The sequence below is a fragment of the Nematolebias whitei genome, chromosome 20, assembly GCF_014905685.2.
Source record: "Nematolebias whitei isolate Nwh7 chromosome 20, NemWhi1, whole genome shotgun sequence".
Lineage (NCBI taxonomy): Eukaryota > Metazoa > Chordata > Actinopteri > Cyprinodontiformes > Rivulidae > Nematolebias > Nematolebias whitei.
In genome coordinates this window covers 19,086,831-19,099,280 of record NC_056517.1, presented here as the reverse complement: position 1 = coordinate 19,099,280, position 12,450 = coordinate 19,086,831, and the positions used below count along the sequence as shown (strand labels likewise).

Below are 12,450 nucleotides of genomic sequence, written 5' to 3'. Positions count from 1 at the left end.
GTGCCGACCGTTCACGAGCCCTTTTTGATAAAGAATTTCATAATACACGCCCACCCCTAGTAGTTATTTATATTTTTGGTTTATTTGACTAGAAATTACATAATAAAAATCAAAAAGCTACATTTTTCTTATTACAGTATATACTTAACATCTTTGCTTTCAATAAAAATAGAGTTGAAACACAAAAGAACCAGGAGGTGATCATTAAATACACTTTAAGTATCTCATGTTGTGGTGATGCTGCATTTTCCAACAGATTAATGCAAGCAAAAAATACACTAAATCATATTCTAAATGATTCATCCATTCTCTGAGCAGATGGAGACATCTTCTTTTCTTTCTCTTCAAATGACAACACGAAATAACACTACCAAACAATTTTCATTTCTGTAGAAGTGTGTGTGTGTGTGCGTGAGTGTGTGTGCATGAAGGAAGTGTGTGATGACCAGTATACGGTTTGATGTTGAAGGTCAGTTCAGAAAAGTTTCAGCACAGTGACAACCAGACACTAGCTCACTGGTGTGGAGCAAAACACACACTAATTAGATAATCCCAACTGTGTTCCTGAACAAGAGTCACACAGCAGCAGGGGTCAACTCAAGTCTTTGGAGGAAAGGAGACAAAGAGGTATTTTAACATCCACTTGTGTTTTTGGGCTAAAACAAAGAGGCCTTAAGCCTCCAGTATACTTGGGCGTACGTCAGTCCACGCGTACCGAATTAAGAGTCAAAGTGGACACCCGCAGGGCATGGCCATGCAAAGTTCAATTTTTACGACTGCGTACTCGGTGTCACACAATAAACTGCCCGGCGATGGGACTGTTTTGTATGGTAAATGGTAAATGGACTGTACTTATATAGCGCCTTTCTATCTTATTTCAAGATACTCAAAGTGCTTTACATTACAATCTGTGTCCTCATTTATCCATTCAAACAGCACTCTACTAGATCTCTACAAATCTAATTGAACAAATCATTCTAATGAGACTAATCAGTGCTTTAGATCACATTCATACACTGATGGGACACACATCGGAGGCTATGAGGGGTTCAGTGTCTTGCCCAGGGATACTTCAGCATGTGACTGCTGGTGGATTCGAACCCCCAACTCTAGCATTGGAGGACGACTGCATAATCACTCAGCCACAGCCGCCCCAATGTGACACAAATGTATTAAATTCCCCTTCTTCATCCCTGGTCTGGTTTAATGGCCTTTTCTTTTCTTTTTTCCCAAAAGGCAAGTGATCTCTCCTCCTCATCTATTGACGCCATGACTGAAATGATGATAAACGAAGGAATTTGTCACAAGTGAATTAAAATCAGGTCCAGCGTGGCTGTGGGAGGGTCTGGAGATTTCTTGGTGGGCTGGTCTGATGTGTGGACTGCAGGGCCAGCGCTCCCTGTTTTTTATTTTTTAGAACTTTTTATTAACAACATATAAACACAGAACACCACTGCGACTAGAGCTGCCAGCTCTCGTTTTTGTTTTTTTTTTGACCTGTCAATCAATCCAGTAGGTGTGTCAGCAAATGACTAATCGGCAACCTCAATTTGTCCTGAAGGTAAACGCCCCTTGTCTGCGGAGCTGACTGTAGTCGCTCAGGGTGGACGCTTGAGTATGAAGTTTCAACCGACTGCGGACAGTACGCATAGTTTCTGCGTGGCTGACAGGACGCACGAGTATACTGAGACCTTTGACGTGCAGACTGCAGGTGTTCCTGCTTGTGTTTCTGTGTACCTGATTGGTTATGCTCTCTGCAAAATGTGGAGCTCTGCTCTTCAGAAGTGTTACCAGATCTTCATAAATATCACTTGTTTGCTCGTAACCGCTCTCATCTGCCTCCTGTTTCCTGCCCTGTGAAAACAAAGGACAAACTAACCTTTATTAATAAAACCATCAAATATAATTAGCCCCACATGTCACAGGAATTAATCAAGGCTGTAAAAGTCACATTACATTTGAGCAGCTTTAAAGGGAATTTAAAACAAAGTAGTTTTTCGTTCGTCTGTTCCCTTCAATAGAGATCAACACAGCGAGTGAACTTGAATGAAGATTTGACAGTTGTTTTATGCCAGACGCTCTTACTTATGCAACTCGAGTTTGAAGCTGCAGCCTCAACATTACGAGATCATACCACTGAGCTACCACAGCCCGAGGAAACGTCCAATCCAATCCAGTTTGTTTATATAGCGCCAAATCACAACAAAGTTGTCTCAGGGCACTTTACAGGAACATTCACATACATAAAAAAGCCAATTAGTAAAGTTCTCTATCTATGGAATCCAGCAGACAAGTTGAATCTTGGCTTTGTTGCAGTCTTCCATCCTGAGCAAGCACAATGGGAACAGTGGAAAGAAAAAACTCCCTTTTAAAAGGAAGAAACCTCCAGCAGAACCAGGCTCAGGACAAGCGGCAATCTGCTTTGACTGGCTGGTTTGAGAGGACAGAAAGGAGAGACAAATAAACACAGAATGGTAGGTCCAGATATAGGTCCAGGTGTACCTGAAAGACAAAAAAAACCCCATGTTTACAAAAAAAAAAACATGTTAAGGATAGAAAAATAATTACAAATACAAAACAGGTTGAGTAGAGTAAGTAAAGACAGTAGAAGAGTGTAAAAGTGTGGTCAGTTTGTCCTCCAGCAGTCTAAGCCTAAGAGACAGCTCAGGAAACTCAAGCCGACTCTAACTATAGGATTTAGCAAAGAGGAAAGTCTTAGGACTAGTCTTAAAACTGGATAATGTGTCAGCCTCACAGACAGAGATTGGAAGTTGGTTCCACAAGAGATGCCGTTCCATGCCGTTTTTGTAAATTCTAGGAACCACAAGTAAACCTGTAGCCTGAGAGCAAAGTGCTCTGTTAGGAAAATATGGAACAATAAGATCTGTAATATAATGGAGCTAGGTTGTTGCGAGCTTTGTAGATTAGAAGTATGATTTTGAATTCTATTCTGGACTTGAAAGGGAGCCAATGGAGAGAAGCTAAAACTGGACAGATATGATCTCTCCTACTAACTCCAGTTAAGAATCTGGCAGCAGCATTTTGGATCAACTGAAGACGTTTTAAAGAAGTATTTGGACACCCAGATAATAAACCATTGCAATAGTCCAGTCTAGATGTGACAAATGCATGGACCAGTTTTTCTGCATAATTTTTTGGATAAGATGATTCTAATTTTAGCCATATTACACAGGTGGAAGAGGGCAGTTCTGGTAACGTTTTTAATGTGGGGGATAAAAGACATGTCCTGATCAAAAATAACACCAAGATTTTTAACATTAGAGCTGGAGGCCAGATTAATGCCATCTAAGGAGGGAGAAAAACTGAAAAATTAATTCCTACGGTGCTCAGGTCCAAAACCCAAAACCTCAGACTTGTCTGTGTTCAAAAGGAGAAAAGTAAGGGTCATTCAGGTTTTTATGTCTTTAAGACATGCTTGTAGTCTAAGTAGCTGATTGGATTCATTGGGTTTAATGGACAAATATAATTGTGTGTCATCAGCAGAACAATGAAAATGTATCCCATGCTGTTTAATAACTTTACCTAATGGAAGCATATATAAAGTAAAGAGTATTGGCCCAAGCACTGAGGAACTCCATGACTAACTTTGGTGTATGAAGAAGATTTATGATTTACATTTACAAACTGGAATCTATCAGATAGATATGATTTAAACCATTTTAGAGCCGTTTCGGTAATTCCAATATCATATTCAAGCCTCTGTAGTAAAATATTGTGATGAACTGTATCAAATGCAGCACTGAGGTCTAACAGGACCAGTATAGACAAAAGCCATTGTCTGAAGCCATGAAAATATCATTAGTGACTTTTACTAGTCTGTTTCTGTGCTATGATGTGCTCTAAACCCTGACTGAAACTTTTCAAACAGATTATTTCTTTGTAGATGTTCACGCAACTGACCTACAACTATTTTCTCTAGAATTTTTTTAATGAAAGTTAGATTAGATATACGTCTATAATTGGCCAGAATTTCTGAATCAAGATCAGACTTTTTAAGTAAAGGTTTAATTACAGCAACCTTAAAGCGCGGTGGTACATAACCATTCATTAAAGACAAATTAAGTAGATCCAAATTGTGGACATTAATTAGGGGAAATACCTCTTTAAACAGTCTGGTTGGGATGGGATCTAGCAGGCATGTGGATGGTTTGGATGAGGTTATTATTTTGGACAGTTCAGAGAGCTCAACAGGACAAAAACTGTCCAAACACAAATCAGGCTCTAGTGAAATTTGTAAAGTTGTCTCATTTGACAGGGGACTAATAGAAGGAAGGATGGTTTGAATTTTCTCTCTAATTAAAATAATTTTATTTATAAAGAATCTCATGAAGTCATCACTACTTATAGTTGTAGGGATACATGGTTCAACAGAGATGGGACTTTTAATTGGTCTAGCAACAGTACTAAACAGAAGCCTAGGGTTATTTTTATTCTCATCTATTAAAGATGAGTAATATAAAGTTCTAGCTTTACGGACAGCTTTCTTATAAGTTAGCAGACTATCTTTCCAAGTTAAATAAAATTCTTCAACATTAGTAGAGTGCCATTTTCTCTCCTGGTTTCTAGATGCCTGCTTTAAAGTATGTAACTCAGAATTGAACCAAGGAGCCAGTTTCCTTTGATTGATTACTTTCTTTTTCAGATGAGCAATTTTATAAAGTGAAGTTTGCATTGAAGTTGTAAGATGATCAACTAGATGATCTAAGTCACTGTTCTCAGATGCATTACTCTGAAAGACAGAGGAAAACTTTGATGGAAGAGACTGTTTAAATTTGGTTACAGCATTTTCTGATAAGCACCTGCTAAGATGAAATTTACTCTCAGTGACTGTGTAGTCATTTAATGTAAACTCAAAGGTAATTAAAAAATGGTCGGACAGAATAGTATTTTGAGGAACTATTACCAAGTCCTTAATCTCTATGCCATAGGTCAGAACTAAGTCAAGGGTGTGATGATAAGAATGAGTAGATGTGCGGACGTTTTGGGTAAAACCAAATGACTCTATTAAATTATTAAAGGCTGCTTAAGCTATCACTTTCAACATCTACATGAATATTGAAATCACCCATTATTATGACTTCACCAGTGTTTAATAGTAAGTCAGTTAAGAATTCTGAGAATTCGGACAAAAACTGAGAATAAGCGCCTGGTGGACGGTATATAACAACTAGTAAATGTGGTTTTTCTGATTTCCATTTTGGACGAGAAAAACTGAGGGACAGCGATTCAAAAGAATCATAACTAATAACTGGTTTGGCATTAATCAATGAACTTGACTGAAAAATAGAAGCTACTCCTCCACCTCGGCCAGTTGTTCTAGGAACATGAAATTTTAAATAATTAACAGGAGTGGATTCATTTATACTAACAAAATCCTCCTGTTGTAGCCAAGTTTCTGTCAGACAGAATAAATCAATATGGTGATCAGTTATCAGATCATTAACTAACAGGGATTTAGAGGAAAGGGATCTGATGTTCAATAATCTGCATTTACTGATTTTATGATTTTGCTCTGGTAAAGTAACTGTGTTTATTTTAATAAGATCTTTATGATTTATATTTTAGAGCTGATTTTTGGTTTATTTAATTTGAGCCGGGTTGACACTGTTTCAATGGGGTGTGGGTGGGTAACAGAGGAGAAGCAGCAAAGATGTGTGGAAGACTACAACTCTGCTTCATGGACTGGACCCTGGGTTGTCAATAATTTGGGGTATAAACAAAATCAGCGATATTTCTAGAAAGAAGAGCGGCTCTGTCCAAAGTGGGATGGATGCCATCTCTCCGCATCAGACCAGATTTTCCCCAAAAAGAACTCCAGTTATCTATGTAGCTCACATCGTTGTCAGAACACCACCTACTCAGCGGTTAAACGACGACATACGACTAAACATGTCATCGCTGGTCAAGTTGGGGAGGGGGCCAGAGAAAACTATGGAGTCCAACATGGTTTTAGCAAAGTCACACACTGAAGCAACATTAATTTTAGTGACCTCCGATTGGCGTAACCGGGTGTCATTAACGCCGACATGAATAACAATCTTATTGTATTTAGCCTTAGCCTTAGTCAGCAGTTTCAGATAAGATTCATTGTCGCCCGCTCAGGCCCCCGGAATACATTTAACTATGGCCGCTGGAGTACCTAAAGCCACGTTTCGAACTATGGAACTGCCAATAACCAGGGTCTGCTTCTCAGCGGGTGTGTCACTGAGCGAGGAAAACCGATTAGAAATGTGAACGGGTCTGTGGTGAACTGGGGGCTTAGTCTTTGCACTATGCTTCCTCTGGACCATCACTCAGCCGGCCTGGGGTCCCGGATGCTCGGGGTCTGCTGGAGGACCGCTAACAGGAGCTAGCCTCTGTGGTTCCATGCTGTCTAAGGGGACCTGGCTAGCTACTGGTTTTTCTACAGCATGGAACCGAGCTTTCAGTTCAAACAGCCTCTCCTCCAAAGCTACCATAAGACTACATTTGTTACATGTATCATTACCACTAAAGGAGGCAGAGGAGTAGCTAAACATCTGACACACGGATTAAGTGAGAACAGAGGAAGCCGGGAGAGAAGCAGCAGCCATGCTAAGCTAAAGCTAGCAAGAGCTAGCAGATCCCAATACACGAATAAAAAACGAAAAGTGTTGAAAGATAAAAGGTGTTTTAAGCACTATCCAACAATAGAAAAACAACTGTACTAAGTGTGTTTGTGAATTACAATGAAAAACTGTGCAAGACAGATAAATCCGGAAAAAAGAGACGACTTGAGCAAACAATTCAATCGAGCTCAAACAATGTAAATAGTAAATGGACTGTACTTATATAGCGCATTTCTATCTTATTTCAAGATACTCAAAGTGCTTTACACTATAATCTGTGTCCTCATTTACCCGTTCATATAGCACTCTACTAGATCTCTACAAAGCTAATTGAACAAATCATTCTAAAGAGACTAATCAGAGCTTTATCACATTCATACACCAATGGGACACACATCAGAGGCTATGAGGGGTTCAGTGTCTTGCCCAGGGACACTTCGACATGTGACTGCTGGTGGATTCAAACCCCCAACTCTTGCATTGGAGAGCGACTGCTCTAACCACTCAGCCACAGCCGCCCCAATGTAAAAAGCTAAACACATTCTCACTGCTTTAAGTTTAGTTTCCATCAGTGCAGTTGCTTCGAAACTGGATTTGAGGCTCAATGAGACTAACCTCTAAAAATAAAAGTTGAATTAATGAATTTACCGTGATTTCCAGACAATTGAGCTCACCTGAATGAGCCGCACCCACTAAATTTAAAAACAAAAAAAAATATTGTACATAAAGAACCCTTTCCAAAAAATTAGAATATCATGGAAAAGTTGTTTAACTTCCATAATTCCATTCAAAAAGTTCATCTGTAATAGATGATAGATTCAGGGCCCACAATTTAAACAATTTCAAGCATTTATTTGTTTATTTTTACATAATTTGGGCTTCCAGCTCATGAAACCCACGAAAACAAGAATTCATAAAATTAGAATACCATGAAGACATCAGCCCACACTACTTCTCAGTTTTTGCAGAAAAAAAAGAAAGAAATTGGATCACAATAAATCAATCAAAATATGGTACTTTCAAAACAATAGGTCAGTCTTCAATACTTGGTTGGGAATCCCACTGCATTAATGACTACCTCGATGCGAAGTGACATTGAGGTAATCAGCCAGTGGCATTGCCTAGGAGTTCTGGAAGCCCAGACTTCCTTGATGCTTGCTGTCAGCTCTTCTTTGATGTTGGATCTGGTGCCCCTCATTTTCCTCTTGAGAATACCCCATAGATTCTCAATGAGATTTCGGTCCGGTGAGTTGGTTGGCCAGTCAAGCACTAAGGCATGGGCATCAAACCAGGTTTTGGTGCTTCTGGCGTCATGGGCAGGGGCCAGGTCCTGCTGGAAGATGAAATATGCATCTCCAAACAGATCTTCAGCAGAAGGAATCATGAAGACCTCTAAAACGTTCTGGTAGACTGTTGCAGATCCTGATGACTCAACTTGAGCTCCAAAGGGTGATGGGAGTCAAACTGCAAATACTAGTCTGTGTGGGTGGGTTTGCAGTACACCTCAGTTTGCAAATGTCCTCTATCAGGAACCGAGACCTCACAGTCCAAGAAAGCCAGTCTGTCATTTTTTACATCTTCTCGTGTGAACGTGATGTATTTATCCACAGAGTTGATGTGGTCAATTTAATGTTGGACTTCCTGAGATTTTATTTTAATCCAGGTGTCATCAACATACCTGAACCAATGACTTGGTGGTGTCCCTGAAAAGGACGTCAAGGCTCTCTTTTCTACCTCCTCTATGTACAGGTTGGCAACAATAGGATAAACTGGAGACCCCAGAGCACACCCATGTTTCTTCCTATAATATTCTCCCCATATGTAAAGTAGGTTGACTGCAGGCACAGTTCCAAGAGTTGACACAGTTGTTCAGAGGGTGGCTGTGGCTGAGTGGTTAGAGCAGTAGTCCTCCAATGCAATAATTGGGGGTTCGAATCCACCAGCAGTCACATGCCGAAGTGTCCATGGGCAAGACACTGAACCCCTCATTGCCTCCAATGTGTGTCTCATCGGTGTATGAATGTGATCCAAAGCAATGATTAGTCTTTTTAGAATGATTTGTTCAATTAGCTTTGTAGAGATCTAGTAGAGTGCTATATGCATGGGTAAATGAGGCACAGATTGTAGTGTAAAGCGCTTTGAGTATCTTGAAATAAGACAGAAAGGCGCTATATAAGTACAGTCCATTTACCATTTACCATTCTGTGGAAAGCATAGTCCTGCTGCTCAGAGTGGTGTCTGATTTTAATCTTAAACTGACCACCTCTACTGCATCATCAACAGGAATGCACGTAAAGAGTGATGTGACATCAAAAGAGACCATTGTTTCATCAGTCTCCATGATGACATCCCTCACCTTATCAACAAAATCCATGGTGTTCTGTGTGTGATGTTCTGAGCTGCCAACTAAAGGGACGAGTACAGACGCCAGATATTTGGAAACATTGTAAGTGACAGAGATAATCATGCTAACACTTGGTCTTAAAGGTACACCTTGTTTGTGGATTTTAGGTAAACCATACAGACTAGGTGTGGCCTCCCCTGGGTATAGACTGTGGTACAGAATACGGTCAATAGCCTAGTCCTGCTCCAAAATTTTCAGGCAATCTATCAACTTCTTCTTGTAACCCCTTTGGGGTGGCTGTGACTGAGTGGTTAGAGCAGTCGTCCTCCAATGCGAGAGTTGGGGGTTCGAATCCACCAGCAGTCACATGCTGAAGTGTCCCTGGGCAAGACACTGAACCCATCATAGCCTCCGATGTGTGTCCCATCAGTGTCTGAATGTGATCTAAAAGCACTGATTAGTCTCATTAGAATGATTTGTTCAATTAGCTTTGTAGAGATCTAGTAGAGTGCTGTATGAAAGGGTAAATGAGGACACAGATTGTAGTGTAAAGTGCTTTGAGTATCTTGAAATAAGATAGAAAGGCGTTATATAAGTGCGGTCCATTTACCATTTACTTCCTGGGTCTCTTTTCAGAGGTTCATAAGTGGTTAAGTCACTAAAGAGTGCCATAACTTTCTCATGATAGTCTTTCTGGTTCAAAATCACTTTGCACCTTCCTTTGTCTGCTGGGAGAATGATGATGTTTTTGTCCTTGCTAAGAGTGGTGAGTGCATCCCTCTCCTCTCTACCGATGTTGGAAGGTGGTGGTTTGGCATTGCTGAGGCAGGTTGAAACTTTGATTCTGGGTTGTTCTGCTTCACCCTCTTTAATCTTGTTGTTGCAGATGGCTGATTCTGTGGCTGTGATCATCTCCACCAGAGGAATTCTACTTGGTGCAATCGCCAAGTTCAGTCCCCTGGCATGAATCTCTGTCTCTGGCTGGGTGAGCTGTCTGTCAGATAAATTCTTAACCCACTTTTCTGTCTCCCTGGCATGTAATTGTCTACTCGAGTGTTGTCTTACACTGAATGTGTTGTTATTAGGCCCGAGCAGCGAAGCACTGCGAAGGCCTATAGTAATCGTAGTGTTTATTAGAATCAGAATCAGAATCAGAATCAGTTTATTATTGCCATGTCAATGAACGAGGTTCACAAACTAGGAATTTGCTTCGACATAAGGTGTGAATAGTAATAAAGTAAAATAAAGTAAAAATAAAGTAAAAATAAAGTAAAAATGAGAACATTACATAAGACATAAGACCTGTGTACACCCACAAATAAAGTAAAATAAAAAACATAACATAACCATATGTACACCCATACAATAGAAAACAATAAAAAAACAAAATAAATAAAAATAAAAAATAAAAAGCTTAGAAAACAGTACAGATGGAGTATTCAATTATAATACAGATGTAATGTGACCAAAGCAGAAATTATGAGGTAGCATTATGTGTGTTCAGGAGTCCAACAGCAGAGGGGAAGAAACTGTTCTTATGGCGGGAGGTTCTGGTCCGAATGGACTGAAGCCTCCTGCCTGAGGGGAGTGGTTCAAACAGTCCGTGTGCAGGGTGAGCAGGGTCAGCTGTGATCCGACCTGCTCGCCTCACAGTCCTGGAGACGTACAGGTCGTGGAGGGATTGAAGGCTGCAGCCGATCACCTTCTCAGCTGAGCGCACAATGCGCTGCAGTCTCAGTCTGTCCCTGGCAGTGGCCCCGGCGTACCACACCGTGATGGAGGAGCTGAGGATGGACTCGATGATGGCCGTGTAGAACTGCACTATCAGCTTGGCCGGCAGATTGGCCTTCTTCAGCTGTCGCAGGAAGTATAGTCTCTGCTGGACCTTCTTGATGAGGGAGCTGATGGTCGGCTCCCACTTGAGGTCCTGGGTGATGGTGGTGCCGAGGAACCGATAAGAGTTTGCAGTGGTGATGGGGGTATCATTACAGGTGAGGGGGGGGGGGGGGGCAGAGGGGCTGTGGCTTTCCTGAAATCCACAATCATCTCCACTTTCTTCTGGGCATTGAGTTCCAGGTTGTTGCTGCTGCACCAGGTCACCAGCCGGTCCACCTCCCTCCTGTATGCAGACTCGTCACCGTCCGAGATGAGCCCGATGAGGGTGGTGTCATCTGCAAACTTAATAAGTTTCACAGAGTCATGGCTGGAGGTGCAGCAGTTGGTGTACAGGGAGAAAAGCAGGGGGGAAGCACACAGCCCTGTGGAGATCCTGTGCTTACAGTCCGAGTGTCCGAGACAGCTCTCCCCAGCCGCACGCACTGACTCAGGTCTGTCAGGAAGTCTGTGATCCACCTGCAGGTGGAGTCAGGTACATGGAGCAGGGAGAGCTTGTCTTGGAGCAGAGCAGGGAGGATGGTGTTAAATGCGGAGCTGAAGTCCACGAACAGGATCCTGGCGTAGGTTCCTGGGGAGTCCAGGTGCTGCAGGATGAAGTGAAGAGCCAGGTTTATTGCGTCATCTACAGACCTGTTGGCCCTGTAGGCAAACTGCAGGGGGTCCAGGAGGGGGTTGGTGATGGACTTGAGGTGAGATGAAACCAAGCGTTCAAAGGTTTTCATGACTACAGACGTGAGAGCTACAGGTCTGTAGTCATTTGGTCCTGTGACACGTGGCTTCTTGGGGACAGGGACGATGATGGAGGACTTGAAACAGGCTGGGATGTGGCATGACTCCAGAGAAGAGTTGAAGATCCCTGTGAAGACCGAAGCCAACTCTCCAGCACAATGTCTCAGCGTGGAGGGTGACACAAGGTCTGGGCCTGCAGCCTTATGTGTATTCAGTCTTTTAAAAAGCCTCCTTACTTCATCTTCTTGTACAGAGATAGCAGGGGATTGTCGGGGGCAGTCCCAAGTGGTTAAATCAGTTGGGCTGGGGTTGGTGTGGAGGATGGAGGAATGTGAGTCCATGACTTCAAAGCGTGAATAGAAGTCGTTCAGATCATTTGCCAGTTTGAGATTGTCTGTAGAATGAGGTGCTCTGGGCTTGTAGTTAGTTATCTCTTTCAGCCCCCTCCAGACAGAGGCAGAGTCGTTTGCAGAGAACTGTTGTTCCAGCCGTGTATTGTACCTGGATTTAGCCTTCGACACCTCCCTGCTAAATCCATACTTCGCACGTCTGTAGTTGTCTCTGTCCCCCTCTCTGAAAGCAGCCTCCTTCTGCTGACAAAGCTGTCTTAGTTTGGATGTGAACCAGGGTTTATCATTATTGAAAATGACTCTGGAGCATGATGGGATGATGCTGTCTTATTAGGCCGAAGCAGCGAAGGTCTATTGTAATTGTAGTGTTTATTAGGCCCGAGCAGCGAAGCGCTGTGAAGGCCTATTGTAATCGTAGTGTTTATTAGGCTCGAGCAGCTAAGCGTTGCGAAGGCTTATTGTAATCGCTCTGTTCAGGCCCGAGCTGCAATTTTTACCGACAAATTGGCAGAAATTGGTGTTT

The 12,450-nt window shown here is 42.0% G+C and overlaps 1 protein-coding gene across 1 annotated transcript in view; it reads right to left on the bottom strand.

Moving 5' to 3' along the window:
• The window catches only part of odad2 (outer dynein arm docking complex subunit 2), a 394,037-nt gene that overhangs the window by 338,550 nt on the left and 43,037 nt on the right, over nt 1-12,450 (bottom strand). Inside the window, 1 exon segment of the mRNA XM_037694246.1 lies at nt 1,738-1,849. Within this exon segment, the coding sequence (XP_037550174.1) occupies nt 1,738-1,849 (112 nt within the window).